The following is a 16371-nucleotide window of genomic DNA, read 5'->3' as shown; positions in this document are numbered from 1 at the left end:
ACAATAAATCCTAACAACTCAAAATAAAGAACAGTACTGAAATAACTTGGGCTCCTTGCAGACTCCAGTACATCGGATGCCCGTAAAACAGTACTATTACAATAGCAGTACTACAGAACAATAAATGATACCATTATTTTCTTAATCATTTCTATTGGTCCGCTTTCCATTGGTTTATAAAAGCGATTTAGGCAATCTTTTAGAAACAAGGATTAATCAAAAAAGAAGAAGGCAAGTTTAAACACAGCTGGGTTATTCTTAAACCCTCCGTTGGCAAACCAAATGTCTACAAGATTAGTTACATTTTGGAAGAATGCCTTAATCTAAAAATGTGACACTACCAAGTTTCATGGTCATTCAGACATAACACAGCTTTTATTTTCAGCAAGTGAAAATAAATTTTCATTCTAGAAATAAACGCAACAAACCCCCATAAATCTACTTTATGCATGCCTTCTCATAAAATAATCAGAATGGCTCTGCCGGATCAGATTGCGTGCTTTTTTAATTTTAGCCTTCAATCCTTCCAAACAGGGCAAGGGGACAAAAAGCATCCCCTGCTGCTCAATCCCCACATCTGGTACTCAGAGATACATGGCCTTCTAATATGGAGGTTTCATATCAAACTGTTAAAGATGATTGTCACTGAACTTCTCTAGTCTTTTGCTGTTGTTTTTCAACCTAAACTAGCCAGCATTGCAACAAGCTGTGCTAAGAAATTCTGCAAGTACTCTGCATAGTATGAAGGAATACTTCCTACTTCCTAATCCAATTAACAAAACAAACCTTAACAGAAAAGGTAGCTGCTGAACATATCACAGTCCCTTTCCAAAAGATGCCAACTATGTACTTACGGCAAGCAATGAATAGCAATTACAAATGTGCAGATAAGTACCAGTCTTATATAAGATTTTAAAAGAAACCTTGAGAGAAACACAGGGTGAGAATGAGAAAGACTCTTACACTTTTGCTCAGACTTGTAAAGGGGTTTATTAGTTTTGTAGCCAATGCCTGCAGCGGGGTTATTAGTTAAGGTTTATATAGTAATCTATGGAAAGGAAAGTTCTCTCTTATTGCTTCCACAATGGTCTTTATTCCCGATTTTCTTTTCCTATTCTGATAACAGCAACACCAGGAAGATGTTTTGCACATTGTCCCTGAATGGATCCCATGTAATCACGTTTCTTTTTTAAAATGATACTTATCATGTATGCTCATGCCTTTGTGGTTCAATTAATTAAATGAACATATTTACTTAAAAGACCTTATCACAAACTAGCTTGAACAAATGCCAATAAATGGTCATAAATGATGAGATATTTTCAATCTTCCAGGCACAAGATTAATATTTCCCCCCTTTCATTAATTTCAGGTCCAGTCAGAGTCACTGTTGCCGAACTGAAGTAAACAGAGCTATTATGGTTCTGCATCTTTCAACCTCGAAGCAAGTCGGCAAACAAGGCAAAATGTATATGCCTGAAGTCATCAACACTATTGAATACATAAAGTATTACAGAACATATGGATATTCTCTTGCTTGTCGTCATGAAGAGAGGCCGACTTTTTCTTGAAGCAGCATAGAAATTGTTCCCGCTTGGGTCTTAACTGCTTCTGCCTTGCCAGGTTTACAGAAATTATCTCTTCAGATCACTTTGGATCCACCAACAGTTTTATCACTTTGGCACTGAAGGGATCTACCTATTTGAAAAGTAAACCATGGAAGTTTACACAACATCTACAACTCCGGTACTTTGCAACGGATCATGTTTGTACAATCAAAACAAAACTCTTTCGGACAAATCAGAACACCAGCAATATGTTATAGGTCTTTTTTTGTCATGCCTTTACACAATATTCCTTTTTCCTATTGGCTTTGTAGGGAACATCCTTATTTTGGTGGTAAATATCAGTTTTCGGGAAAAGATGACTATTCCAGACCTGTACTTTATAAACCTTGCTGCAGCAGATCTAATTTTAGTGGCTGACTCCCTCATTGAAGTTTTCAATCTTGACGTCAAGTATTACGATATCACAATCATTTGTACTTTTATGTCTTTGTTCCTTCAAATCAATATGTACAGTAGCATATTCTTCCTAACATGGATGAGCTTTGACAGATACATAGCCCTGGCAAAAGTAATGAGGTCCAACCTATTTCGTACGATGGAACATGCCAGGTTAAGCTGTGGCCTCATCTGGCTGGCATCTATCTCTGCAACATTAGTTCCCTTCACAGCTGTGTACCTGCAACACACCGGAGAGGTTTCCTTCTGCTTTGCAGACGTAAAAGAAATCCAGTGGCTCGAAATAACGTTAGGGTTTGTCATCCCATTTGCCATCATTGGCCTTTGTTATTCATTAATTGTTCGAGTCCTGGTTCGAGCCCACAAGCACCGAAGTCTGCGCATACGCCGACAGAAAGCGCTTCGCATGATTGTGGTTGTTGTCCTTGTCTTCTTCATCTGCTGGCTTCCTGAAAATGTCTTCATAAGTGTACAGCTTCTCCAAAAGACAGACCAAAACGCATTGAGGAGTCAGTCTTTCAGACACAATCACCCTTTAACGGGACACATTGTGAACCTTGCAGCCTTCTCCAACAGCTGTTTGAATCCCCTTATCTACAGCTTCCTAGGCGAAACTTTCAGAGACAAACTAAAACTGTACATTGAACAGAAAACCAAAGTGTCAATTTTACACCGCTTTTGTCATGCTACCTTGAAATCGGTCATTACTGACAGCGCTGAGCAATCGGAAGTTTAATTTAACCTGCGTCAAAGGTACCATGATGGACCTCGAGACAATGCTTATTACTAACAGAAAAATTGTGCATTTGCCATATAGACAGATTTGTACTCTATTTTTATGAGAATATGTAAAAGGTTACATATTATTCAGATCTCATTAAGTCTGCATAGGAATAAAAGGCTCATGGAAGGCTGAATCTGTATAGTTACAAATAATAAGATACCAGATATATTAATGAAAGAAGGACCTGACTATAATAGAATTATCCAATGCTGTTAGTTTTCTTGCGTATGTTGGATGCCCTGAACAGAACAAAACAATAAAACAACACTAAGACTGGAAAAATGCAATAGCACATATTGCTATGGACACAAATAAAAGTCATTGATTTTTCCATCCTAGTATATCACGTTGCAAACCTGGTTTAGAAGAGAGCTACATGGTTCAGCGCATAGGACTATATTTAGACAGATGCATTCTGTTACATACAGTGATTTAAGAAAACAGAAAACCACTCTAGAATTACAATGGAGACCTCTTCCTGCTACATTTTTCTGATTTTCAAATCTCTGACATTTCCAGGAGCCATCCAAAATAAGGTAATGGTTTCCACATATTGAACATACTCTGCCAGATGCGCAGAAATATCAAATCAAAGTCATGCAACTAGACTTTTAGCCATTGCTTTACCACTCAAAACAAACCAAGGAAGCAACTCACAAACCTCCTATTCTAGGTCATGTCCCCCCCAAGCTACCAAACAGATTTCGAAGGTCCAGAACAGGTTTCTCCACTGACGAAAGTGGTTTCATCAGCAGAACGACAGCACTTGAGTCTATTATGTAGGTTTGCCAATTAAAAGCAAAATCTTTTTAGCACCTCAGGAATGGCCCAGGGAATGCAGACAGCCCACATGGCAATTACACTCTATGGATAAAGAGACACAAGATGAAACTTCCAGGTTTGAAATATGGTGGGAAGGATAGGGATGAGCACATGTTGCTGCCTAACATCATCTGTGCTAAAATCCCAAGAATGCCCTTCAGGCAGTGTCACTTGGTCACTTCTGCATTAGCAATGGGCCGGTCAGTTTTGTCCAGGTTAATGTCTGAACTTTAAGAGAGCTAGCCAATGTTCTTAGCCCTATTCCCATAATGAGCTCAGAAGGTTTAAAGTTCAAACTAAACTGCAGAAAGGGATTCGGTGATATGGAAACCACCATTCACCACTGCACCCAGGGAGGAGGGCAAGGTGTCTCCTGCAACTGAAAATGTGACTCTGTCATTTAATTCTACGCTTCAGAGTAGGCGAGACAAAGAACATTATAACAGCAGCTGGAAAAATGGAGGGGAATGGAGGGCTGTGAGAAATTCAGATGCTCAAGCTCCCAGGAGTTTATGGCAGGTATCATAAAGAGGCATGCATGACATGAATGGTGAAAGCTCTCATTGTAGAACTATACAAGGATGTTTCAGGAGAAAGAGAAAAGGCCCCATTTCTTCTACTCCGCACAACACACACACACACAAAATATAGCAATTAAGTGCTCAGTTTCACACCTTATCTTCGAACACGCAACACAGCACACCAAAGAAAGTCTGAAGGTGGTAATCATGTTTTGCTTCTCCTCTCTTAAAATATCCTTCCTTTCAAAAGTTTTTGTCTGAGGCTGACTGACAACATACCTCTTATGTGGCAAAGACGCACTACAACATTTGGTTGAATGACCGGTTTGACTGGCTCACTTCTTTCCAGGGTCTTGGGACCAGAGATGGGAATCAAGCATTGCATTTTCCATCACCCCTCACCAGAGCAAGTGGAGGGATGCTGGGAGTTTCAACACAGCATTCTGAAGTGTTTAAAGCATTTCATAAACATTATTTAGTGCCAGGTTTATATAATGTGTACCAGTCAAAAGTCAATTGTATCACCAAGCTTGTACATCACAGAGACAGAGATCTTGTTCATGCTAAGCATTGTATCACTCTGATACTTTGTCATGGGTCCATCCAAGGAATCCTGGGATTTGAACTTTCATTGGGAATTCTAAGCTTGAAAATGTTTCAACATCATTTGTCTCATATCTTGAACCATACTCCTTCCCCTTCAAAAGTTATACGAATAATCTCAGTGAAAATGATTAGAGACTAGAGAGCTCTAGTGCCTCACCAAACTACAAATCCCAGAATACCAAAGGATGCCATCATGGCAGCGAAATGGATATCAAAGTGTTATAACTGTATAGTGGCAAAGAGACCTTAGAGAATAAAAAGAGAACAGAGACAAATTTATCAGGAGTGTGTCTGGTGGCCTCAAACAAGCCACCCTTCTCAGCTTTGATGCCCTTTCTGCAGTATGAGCAATAATACTGCCCTGTCTTGCTCAAATGTTGGGAAAATAACTAAGTGTAAAACACTTGGATGCTCTCAAGTTCTATATCAAAGTTCTATATTGTTGGTGCTGTTAGTACTGGGTTCGGCTAGATTAAATAACTGCAGTTAAATTCCACTTAATCAAGTGGGACTAAATAATGTCTAAGTTTTTGCCTTGACTTTAAAGGGACCTAAGTGCAGCCAACGCCGACTGGATCAAGAATCAAGCAACCTCTGGCTTTTTGTGGGAAAGTCAGCAGCATCTTGTACACTTCCTGGAAAAAAAGATGCCTTTAGCTGGCTTTGCCTGGCATCTTTCCAGCATTGCAAGGATTAAATGTTAAAACAACATCATGCTCCCTTCTCCCATAGTTATCTGACAGAGAGGAGCTGTTTGTGGAACACTTCAGGGTGGTTTGAACACAGTATGTTGGTCACAAGGTGTGCTGTTCACAAAAGGATAACAAGAATACAGTAATTTTAAAATACCACCAAGATAAGATGTGAGGATCAACACTCTTAAAACTTTCTCTCTGCCATACAGAGGGAAAGTGAGAGAGAAGAAAGATAGGAGACCACCAGAAAGGCATTACAAGATTGTGAAAGAGACAAAAAGACTTCATGTGTAGTTGAGGAACAAGAGGAGCAGTTCATGAGAAAATCTCAATGTGAAAAGATGTCTGAAGTCCAGAAGAGTTTGGTATGTGGGATGTCATTCAAAGTCAACCATTTGGCAGCCAAGCAACAAAACAAGCATGTGCTGACATCTGACACGGTTTCAAAATGATGCTTGCAAAAGTAGAATGCATTCCGCATGTGTGTCACAAGAGCTGCTTAATGAAGCTGCTAGACTTGAAACAATTCTGCAGAAGGCCAAACTGATATGTGTGGTTCTGATTTATAAGCAAAGACTGCTTGTCAAATCCATTTGGCAGCCAGCAGTAGTTGATGGAGGCCCATGTTCTCTTCCTATGGTAAAAGGGTGGTGCCTGGTCCATGCAATAGGCATGAATGGGTGCTCTGCTAACAGAGATCATAATCTTGTTAATGAAAGGAAAGGATACCATAATTTTACAGTAGACTAACATTTGAATATGAGCCCTGGATGGCCCCATGTTTTTTTTAAAGGTTGTAATAGCTTGTGGCTGCTATGGCAATTGGGGCCATAACTATGTCCTGATATGAACTGTGCTGGTGATACAAGGCCCCACTTTCTTTCTGGTATATTGGCTACAAACTATGAAGCCATAATTTCTGATTGAAAGGTATATAAAAATGGGTTTAGGATTAGTATCTGAGGTCTAAATCCAAGTGCTATTCCTGATAAAAGTAGACACATTGAATCAGTGGGATTTATTGAAGTGTTCAGCAACTGACACAATGAATAAACTCTAACTGGGACCAGAAGTTGGTCTTAAGCCATCTTCTACTATCGCTTCAACTATTATTTTTGACATTTGATGCATTTTAACATGGCTTCATGATTTGGTTCATGTGAAATGCCACACAGTCCCCAAGGATATTTTGGTGTAACTGTGCTACCCGAGAACATTCAATCGGAGATATCATGGCCACCCAAGGCACAACCAACCAAATGCACTGCATTCCCTTCACAGTCAGACTTTAACGGTCTGATTCCATAAGCATTCATTGAGGGTTCAAGTGGAGGGATATGGCTCAGGATGCACCACATATATAACACGCAAACATTTCAAGCTTCTATTTGCATTTGAGTGTAGTCTTCCTTCCCTCGCCCGGGGATACGGCAACACCAGAGGCTAAGAATAAATAGCCGCTTGCTGAGCCAGCTATCCTGGCTGGCAACAGAGGAAAGCTGCCAGCTCTGCTTTGTTCAGAGGAGCTGAGACTTCACAGTTCCACCTTATCATCTCATGGAGGCTGCCTGACTTGCCATAGCAAGCAATTCTAATGAATGCTGTTGCAATATTAAGTGGCTGGGGAAAAATCAGAGCTTGGGAGTGCCAATAATACCACCCAGGTCTCAAGCCCAGTCTTGGGTTCATTCAAAGCAGAGACAGTGGATTGCTTCTTTACAGAGACTGCTTCTTTATTGTAAAAATACATATTTTCCCCTTAAAGGTCAAGTGTTCTTGGATGATTTTTGTCTACCCTCCTCTGAGAGACATGCTGGCAATGAGTTTACATTGTAAAGTGAGCTTTATTACCAGTTAAGCCTAATGAAATACGCAGAAGCTGGTCATGAACAATCCTGAGCCATAGCCACACGGTTGGTTCTCAAGGAAACCTTTTTGCTTGGTCTTATAAAAAATTATAAGTGTTCTAGACAATTCTATATTGAAAAAAAGGAGCAACCTTTAAGTAACAGTTTTCCAGGGATTTCAAAATCGTTCATGATGTCTGACATCTAGAATGAAAAGAGAACCTGAGTTCTAGAATGAAAAGGAGATCTTGAGCATCTAGAACGAAAAGAGAACATGAATTCTAGAATGAAAAGGAGATCTTGAGCATCTAGAACGAAAAGAGAACATGAATTCTAGAATGAAAAGGAGATCTTGGGCATCTAGAAGGAAAAGAGAACCTGAGTTCTAGAATGAAAAGGAGATCTTGGGCATCTAGAACGAAAAGAAAACCTGAGTTCTAGAATGAAAAGGAGATCTTGGGCATCTAGAATGCAAAGAGAACCTGAGTTCTAGAATGAAAAGGAGATCTTGGGCATCTAGAAGGAAAAGAGAACCTGAGTTCTAGAATGAAAAGGAGATCTTGGGCATCTAGAACGAAAAGAGAACCTGAGTTATCTCGACTCTCTTAACTTTGAACAAAACGCAAACTGAGAAACATAACTACAGCATGAAATGTATGTATATATATGGGGCTCCATCCCATTGTTTAATGCCCGGCGAAGCATTCTTAACCTTTCCAAACCCAGCTAAACAGTACACAAAATATTGTGTTTATACCAGAAACAGTTGGAGATGCAAGCTTTTTGCCTGGGAAAGCCATTTTCAAAGTAGGAACTGTTTTCCCAGCTGTGAATATACTTTCCTGGGAAATTTGTTCAACCCATTAGACTAATATTCAAAGGAATGCAAAATTATTCAGCCTCATTTATGCATTTAAATATTTCTGGCATATTTTACACTTTGGGGAATTTACTATCATGGCAGCAGAATGCCTTAAAAACAACGCAAAGCAACAACTGACAAGTTTCCTGCCAGTTTTTAAAAGAAATCAAAAATCCACAATGACCCATTTAAGCCTTGCCACCAAAAACAAAAAGGATGGGTCTTGACCTAAGAGGCACAAAGCAAAAACAACAACACAAAACCAAATGTAAGCCTTTTCCATAGCCCCTGTGGTCTTTAGCTGGCTATGATGTCTTGCAAAAGGTACTGTGGTCTTTCCCCAGAAACATTCACTTGGTCTTTTTCAAAATGCTATCTGGCAAGTTACCTGAGGCAAGAGTAGGGTTTCTTGCTTTTAAAGCTAAGGGAAGAACCAACTGCCGCTACTCCTATCTGTTCTTTCCATGTATTTTCCCCCTTGTCCTCTGTTGCTTGTTGAACTGTGCAGGTGTGTTATGTATCAGGACAGGCCCAACACAAGGCAGACAGCCCACTAGATTGTATACTTGTTGCACATAGTGATCATGTCTGATGGTCCTGGAGTAGTCAAGAGGTTCTAATGGTATAAATGACTATCACTAGAGCTCAGAGCTAGAAGAAGGAGGGAACCTTATGGGATTCTGTAGGGAGCAGCTCATGAAGTTGACAAGCATTTGCCTGTCACTAGACTCTGAGACATCCCTACCAAAACCTTCGCAAACAGGCTCAATCCAACAAAGTCATCAAGGACTGCAGGAAAGTGTCAATTATTTCCCAGTTTTGGCTGTTCTCCACAAAGCGGTTGTTGTGTCTGGATGGAGATCCTTCTAGAATGCATGCCTAGGGACATAGCAAGACATCAAGACAGCAGAAAGGACTCACTTGTTCAAAAAGCTACTGGCCTCCTAATAGCGCAAACTGAGGCATGTCAAGTTATCAAACCCAAAGTTGTTTGGTAAACCAACATGTACCAGTGACTTGTCCACGAAACTCTGCAATTCCTCAGACCAAATAAAGAACATAGAATAGGGATGCAGTAATCCTCCCTACTCTTTGACGGTCCACCCTGTTGTAAAGGATTTTGAGGGAACTGATTCATCAGCAGTTTCAGATGGAGTACAGTATTAATAAACCCCTGACTTATTGAGCAATTGCTGACAGTGATTTCATCAACATGAAAGCTCATAGACTACTATTATAGCTCCAAAAGCAAGGGAATATTTAATCCACATCACCTTGACTCTGCAGAAGTTACACTGGCTTTGCAGGAAGACTAAGAAAGCATTTCCACAGTTCACAGAGAAGGAAAGTAAACTAATATTGTCTTATTGACATTACAAAAATAGGCAAAGAGCAACACTGTGCCTATGGATGTCAAAACATTAATAAGCAAGCAAGCATTCATAATAAATACGATAGCTCTGAACAACAAGCTTCAGACAAACATCAATATTTGCTGTAATTGGACAGAACAACAACAGCAATATTGCAATTGGCAACAACTATCGCCCCTAAAATCTTAACGCTGAACTATCACAAGTATTTATATAACTTCTAGAGTGCTTTTAAAAACGAGAAACAACTGGCATTTCTCTAGGAATGTGTTAAAGTCGACTGATTGAAAGCAAAATAGAAGTATCCTTCCCAACTAGCTATAACCCAAATGAGCATGGCAAAATACTCACAGTGTTAATGTGAGTTACTAAATCATGTGCTCTCTTAGAAATTGAAACTACTGGTTAGCAAATTCTGGTTAACCTGGTTGGCATTAAGTGTGGTAAATGTCCCTGCAGATGTAAGGCTTAACCGCATTTGAGGCTGCATGTAAAAGTCAGGAGTATTTAAGTTCAAAAAGGAGGGCTCTGTAGCCTATTCCTTATCTCTAGCGCATTGTTAAGAGATCTAAGGCATTGGGTTTACATCAGCAGTCTATGGCTTCTAAGGCTATTCATACCTTAGCGTAGTACTTAAGTCACTTGTTGCTATTTTATGTTAAAGGAAGGAAATTAAGAGATAAAAAAAATCAGTGTAACAAGATTGTTTTGAAAGGTCAACATGTCTTAAAGGCAAATAGACTTATTTGATGCTGGCACAACTTTTGTTTGAACAAATTTTACTATGTTGGTCAATACAACACTGAACTAGGCCCAGAATAAAACATTTTAGCTTGCCTTTACACTGCTCTACCCCAAAATCCATTAAAAACCTGCATTTTAAACTTCTGAGATGTGAAATATGCAGACAGAAAAGTGATTTAAATCACCACTAAATGCAGCAGCTTAATGGGTTGGTGAAATTATCTTTGCCTTCAAATGTGATCAAATAGAAAATCTTCCCCCAGCTTTATAATTAAGCAGCAATGTTGGCTTTTTGGTATCTAGAAAATACATATTTTATATAAACCAAACCCCCATCCCCCCCAAACATTGCTTCCTTAAAGAAAGCTGAGGATTTCAGTTACAAAACTACCATTCGGACTGTTCATAGAGTTCAGCTGCGATGTACTGGCATTTCTCAAAACTGTGTGCTGCCACTTCTTAGGATATGAATTCATTGTAAACAAGATGCCAAAAGCTCAAACCAGCTATTTGCCCTCTCTGTTCCCTACAGGGCTGGGAAGTAGGGGACCCAGGAGGAATTTCCTCTTATCTCAGCAGGAAGGTTGGGTCCGGTCAGCCAGGTCCTGCTCTCCAGAGCCAGGCTACAGGAGCAATGACAACATCCGAAAGCTGCTTCGTATCTTACATTTTAACTCCATCTAAAAATTCATCTAAAAGGAGCGTAGAGATACTTTCCAGGGTGCATTTCTGCTGTTGCAGGATTCTGTTATGACAAAATCAGAATATAATGCAGATAAGAACAGTGAAATTTCAGTCTCTGTAGGTTAACCCAAAGGACTTCAGACAGTGATGAGACTCACCGCCCTGCAATCCATTTTCTGCAAGTGGGAGTTGTTCCACGACTTTATAATGAACTAATAACCATTTACTAGGATCCAGTCTCTGATTTCAAACACTATATACTTTTAACAACACAGCTGTGGGAGAAATGTATACATCCATTCTGTGGAAGATAATTATGCCTGCTGACGTTTCTGTTTTACAGTAGTTATTTCCTCCTACCTACAGAACTGTGTTACACACAATGTGTAGATTGCTAGATCAGATTCCCAAGTATATGTTTATGGTTAAGATAGAGAGCATCTTGGCCAACTCCTTTTTAGTAGATGCTGGTATCTGTTGATCCAGTTTTAACTTTCATCTTATACTCATTCAATACATGAGCCAGAAAACAAGTGTCTATTCCTAGAGACGGCAACATACCAAAGTGCGGTGACATGCACCACAATAAAATGTTCACTTTGCAAATTCTTGTACATCTGCAATTCTAAGTATTGTTTTGCACTGTTTTTGAACATATGAATATACATGCAAATGCATTTAGAAGACTCATACTTGCTTGCTCATCTCCAATTTTTGCTTTTTCATCTTCGGTTCATGCGCCTGTTGCTCCTTCTCTGACATGAGACGCTTCGGTTTCTTCTTCTCCATCTTTTCCTTTCTTGACGTGAGAGGCTTCGTTTTTTTCTTTCCCTTTTCCATTTTGTTATTTGCAGTTTTGTCTGTTCTTGGGCCGTCTATATTCAACAGCTGAAAGACACAGGGTTTGTGAAAGAAGCTATGCACAAAGAAAGAACAATCAGGATTGCTGTCTTTTCCTTAAGGTTTATGTTATAAGTCAGAAAATCTTCTCAATGTTTTCCCACTTTCAAAACTACCACTATAATAACCCTGGCAAGTGCATGATTTCCAAACATTTACGCAATGGATTTAGAGACATCATCCTTGCACATATACTTCATTCTTGCACTTGTACAACTAAGCTAAATACCTTGTCACTTGGGGTAAGTGCTGTATGTAATTCCAGAAAGCGTTTACTGATTCCATCCAGCAGCGTTTCCCAAACTTTGGTCCTCCAGATGTTTTGGACTTCAGCTCCCAGAATTCCTGATTGTTGGCCGAACTGCTAGGGCTTCTGGGATTCAAAGTCCAAAATACCTGGAGGTCCAAAGTTTGGGAACCACTGATCTAGAGCCATACAAACTCTGGCCAAGATGGATCCTTGTTTTTAATGAACCACAAGTAAACATGTCAGCTTTTGCCTTGTCCTACATAGAATGAAAAGGAAAATCAGAACAGGTAGCAAAGGATTAAACATCTTGGACAAGAGTGTTATGCTCTTTCTTTAAAGATTTCTCTACTCATATGTAATATGTAATAGGACTAAAATAAGGCAAAATTGCCCCCACCAAAACCCTCTCTCCAGTGATACTATTAAACCCCTACTCTATGAGTTCAACAAATCAAACGGGGATAGTCCTGTGCTAGATAGAGGGCTACTAAAAACCCTCCTGGAAAAGATTTGGTGGATGGGATTTATTTTCATGCAACTGATTAATCGCTCCATTTAAAAACAGGAATTAATTGTTCTCCTGGCGAAATTGGGCTTGCAAGCCGGGGGATTAACGTCTCCTAAAATATGGAACGCCGTGCCACGTTCCTTAAATATATAAACAAATAGCCAGAGGCCTCCAGATTAGTTTGTTCTGCCTTGTTCCACAAGAACAGATGGCAGAGGCTACCTTGCTGAGAGCGTACTAAGCTGGATAATGTGGGCAGATGCCGCCGCGTTTGGGCCTGGGACAAGGGGGCTTCTTCTTGAACCCCTTCCAAAAAACAAAAAGCAGCAAGCAGTGTGCGGTAAAAGAGGAGGTCAGTATCATAAGCAAGATGCAGATCAAATCAAAAAACATTTCTTATGTCAATGTGTGGGTTATAAATGAAAAGGAAGGGACGTTAAGCAAATATATTTTCTCCTTTTGATGTAATAAGACACTGCGTACGCCTATTTTTTCATTTTGGAAACTGGGCTCCAGGTTTAATTAGAAACATTATAATCTATCTCTGAAAAAAAAAAGGCAGTAGGGAGAAGTATCCTCCCAGGAAAAAAGCAAAGAGCGGCCTTAAAAAAAGAGCACTGGCAATGTTTCTGAGTTAACTGCTTAAGCATAAGCATACAGATCCAAATCTGCATAATTGGGAACATATATACCATGTAAATGCAATGCAATATACAATGTAAGCGTTGCAGCAAGGTAGCAGTCACTACTCTTGAAGCAAGTATGCCTTCAGCTTTCCTTCTGTGAAACACAGGATGGAAGTGTCTACATACACTTGTATTTTTCAGTGGAGCAGTTGTGCTCATCTGTCACACACACACAGACAAGACTTTGGCACCTTAAAAGTCAACAAATCTATTGCTGCGTCTGTTTTTGTGAGACAGGGAACCCTTTGCCACCTGCGACTGCAGGAGGAGCGTATTGAAAAGGAGCCGTGTGTTTGTGTGTGGAGAAGGAATCCGCTTCTCTATACACAAAACTCAGCTATTGGGGCTGTGAAGCCACTTGGAGGCAATTTCGGGTGGAATCGGAATTGGCAGAAATGTACCAGCTCCAGAATTTAAAAACACTGAGCAATATATTGTAAATACTGGATAGCATTTTATATTTCCATTTTATACCTAAAGAAATATTTAGAGAGACAGTGCATGAGCGTTGGACTTTGACACTGGCAGACCAGGATTTGAATCTGGTCTCAGCCATGCAAACCCAATGGGAGACTCTGGGCAAGTCACTCTCTCTCAGATGCAGAGGATGGCAACGGCAAACGCCTTCCGAAGGAGCTTGCCAAGGAAACCCTATGAAAGGTTTGCCTTAGGGTTGGCATATAAGTCTGAAATGGCTTGAAGGCACACAACAACAGCAGCAGCAGCAGCAGCAGCAGCAGCACATCTGTAACAGTCCAGCCATTGCCACGTCTGTAAAGGAACTTGGAAACAGTTTTAGGTGGGATCAAGATTGGTAGAAATGTATCACTCAAGGTCCTATATATATATATATATATATATATGGTAAATACTGTGTATCATTTTATACCTAAATAAATATACTTGGGCCTTGGAGGTATGCTGTTTAAATGATGCATGCATCCTAAGAATCCAGAAGCTGCACCAAAGCTGCCCTCCAGTGCTTAGGAATGGAGTGTGGCTTTGGCGCGACCTCTGGACTCTTAGGACCCATGCATCATTTAAACAGCATACCCCCAAAGAGACCCAAAACAGCTTTATTTTGACAGTCTGTAACAGGCCATAATGTTCTGTTTAAGTAGCCTAACAATTCACTTGGTGATGAAATGCCTTGTGCTAACATTGGCCCCATACAGACAGGCCAAAATAAAGCTGCTTCAGGTCACTTTGGAAGTATGATGTTTAAATGTCCTAAGAGTCCAGAAGCTGCACCAAAACTAGTCTCCAGTCCTAAGTACTGGAGCGTGGCTTTGGAGCAGCTTCTGACCTCTCAGGACACGTGCATCCTTTAAACAGCATACCTCCAAAGTGACCCAAAGCAGCTTTATTTTGGCCTGGCTGTACAGGACCATTGTTACTACTAATATATACCTCCACGTTTGCGGCTTTGATTAGTTGCGGCTTTGATTCGTATGTTCTCTCTAGGCCCTCCAGTGCAACTCTGCCAAGAGGTTGACCATAGATTTGTGCCGGAGAACTTAGAAGTTCCTGGAGAAAGCGGCTCTCTGGGCATTTGTAGGTCCTCCAGCCGTGACTCCATGGTCAAATTCTGGCAGACGTTGACCATAGAGTTGCACCGGAGGACCAAGAGATTCCTAGAGAGGTGTTCTCTTAGGTAAAAAGAACAGTGTTTATTATTGTTACTATTATTATTATTATTATTTGAGTTTTTTTCCAGAGGCAGAGGTGCTCTTGGTCCAGTCATTTCATTTGAAATAAACATAGGAGTAACTTTTCCAAGCTCTGGCGGTTCTTTCAGCCCCGCTTCCTAAGGCTCACAGGAGTGGGATATGTACTTATTCAAAATAAAATTATTATATATATATATATATATATATATATCTCCAAGCTTTGGCTTCTTCTCATTCCTCTTCTTAAAGGAGTGGGATATAAATAAATATTTAATAACATTTTAAAATTAAAAACAGGAGTAACTTTTCCAAGCTTTGGGGTTCCTCTCGTTCCTCTTCAGACTCAAACGAGTGGGATATAAATAAATATTATTATTATGTTTATTTTATTTATCATATTTTTCTTTTGTTTTATATTCTCTCAGTCCCTTTCAGCTCAAAGGAGTGGGATATTATTAAATATTTGATTTATTTATTATCATTATATGTATTTTATTTACTATTTATTATTATTAGTTTTTATTGTATTTATTATTTCATTTATCATATTTTTGTTTTGTTTTATATTCTCTCAGTCCCTTTCAGCTCAAAGGGACGTACATAAATATTTATTTGATTTTATTATTATTACTGTAAGTGTATTTTATTTATTATTCCATCATATTTCTGTCTCGTTTCCTATCCTGTTCCAGGCTCTGGACTTTCTCTCAGTCCCTTCAGGCTCAAAGGAGTGGGATATAAATAAATGTTCGTGTTGTTTTGTTTTATAAACAAGAGTAACTTTTCCTGACGTTCCTTGCATGCCTTCCCTTCAGGACCAAAGGACTGGGATGTAAACGTTTTTCCTTTGAAATGCACCCACAAACGAGGGGCAAAGGGGCCTCTTTCTGGCCCCAGCGTTCCCCTCAGTCCTTCTGTTTCTCCTTCTCCTCCTTCTACTCAAGCGCTGCTTTTTCCCTCACAAACCGGCCTCCGCCATTTCCCTCACAAGCCACCCACCTCGCACTCCACGAACTGTCGCCCTCACTTCAACCGGCTTCGCTCTTGCCGCCTCAGAACGGCCGCGCGCGACCTCTTACTGGCTCCCTTGCGCATTCATCAAACAGCTCAGCCAATGAGAGTCCAGTATCGCTCTTTTGTCCCCTCCCTCGGCGCGAGCATTTCGACGCTAGGTGGGCGGGGCGGCAGCGCGTGCCTCGTCGCGAAGTTTACGGTTGGAAGGGAAGAGCCATTTGACTCCGGAGAGGGCGGGCGCTTATGACCGCTCCCTGTCTTCCTATTGGTCGAGGCGCACCTGAGTGACGTCTGCCGTCCTCTGCCTCGCTGACAGGGCTTTTATCACGCCAATCGTTCATAGATTTTCTTTGTGGATTGTTGGGAGTTGTAGTTCAGCGA

General features: G+C 40.3%; 2 protein-coding genes across 4 annotated transcripts in view; one reads left to right on the top strand and one right to left on the bottom strand.

Moving 5' to 3' along the window:
* Positions 1–16082, bottom strand: part of LOC149306495 (protein cholesin-like) — a 91705-nt gene extending 75623 nt beyond the window's left edge. The window contains exons 1-2 of one of the 3 annotated variants that reach the window (XM_089539521.1): positions 15976–16082; positions 11656–11850 (exon numbers count right to left, since the gene is read on the bottom strand). In XM_089539521.1, the coding sequence (XP_089395647.1) occupies positions 11656–11802 (147 nt within the window). In that variant the 5' untranslated portion in view covers positions 11803–11850; positions 15976–16082. Of the gene's footprint in view, positions 1–11655; positions 11851–13780; positions 13800–15838; positions 15913–15975 lie in introns of those variants that run through there. The other 2 variants (XM_089539522.1, XM_089539523.1) reach the window with 2 other exon arrangements.
* LOC149306496 (G protein-coupled estrogen receptor 1-like) lies at positions 1702–2760 on the top strand. Its single transcript, XM_089476969.1, has one exon. The coding sequence runs from the start codon at positions 1717–1719 to the stop codon at positions 2758–2760; it is 1044 nt and encodes a 347-aa protein (XP_089333095.1). The 5' UTR covers positions 1702–1716.
* Positions 16083–16371: the final 289 nt, after the last annotated feature.

Source organism: Sceloporus occidentalis, unplaced genomic scaffold (assembly GCF_023333645.1).
Source record: "Sceloporus occidentalis isolate IW3139 unplaced genomic scaffold, rSceOcc1.0.p SCAF_10, whole genome shotgun sequence".
Taxonomy (NCBI): domain Eukaryota; kingdom Metazoa; phylum Chordata; class Lepidosauria; order Squamata; family Phrynosomatidae; genus Sceloporus; species Sceloporus occidentalis.
The sequence above is the reverse complement of the archived record's forward strand: the minus strand, read 5'-3'. Positions and strand labels throughout refer to the sequence as shown.

Bases quoted from the DNA above. Each gene is read 5' to 3' on its own strand.
- LOC149306496 (XM_089476969.1), top strand. From the start codon at position 1,717: ATGGAAGTTTACACAACATCTACAACTCCGGTACTTTGCAACGGATCA.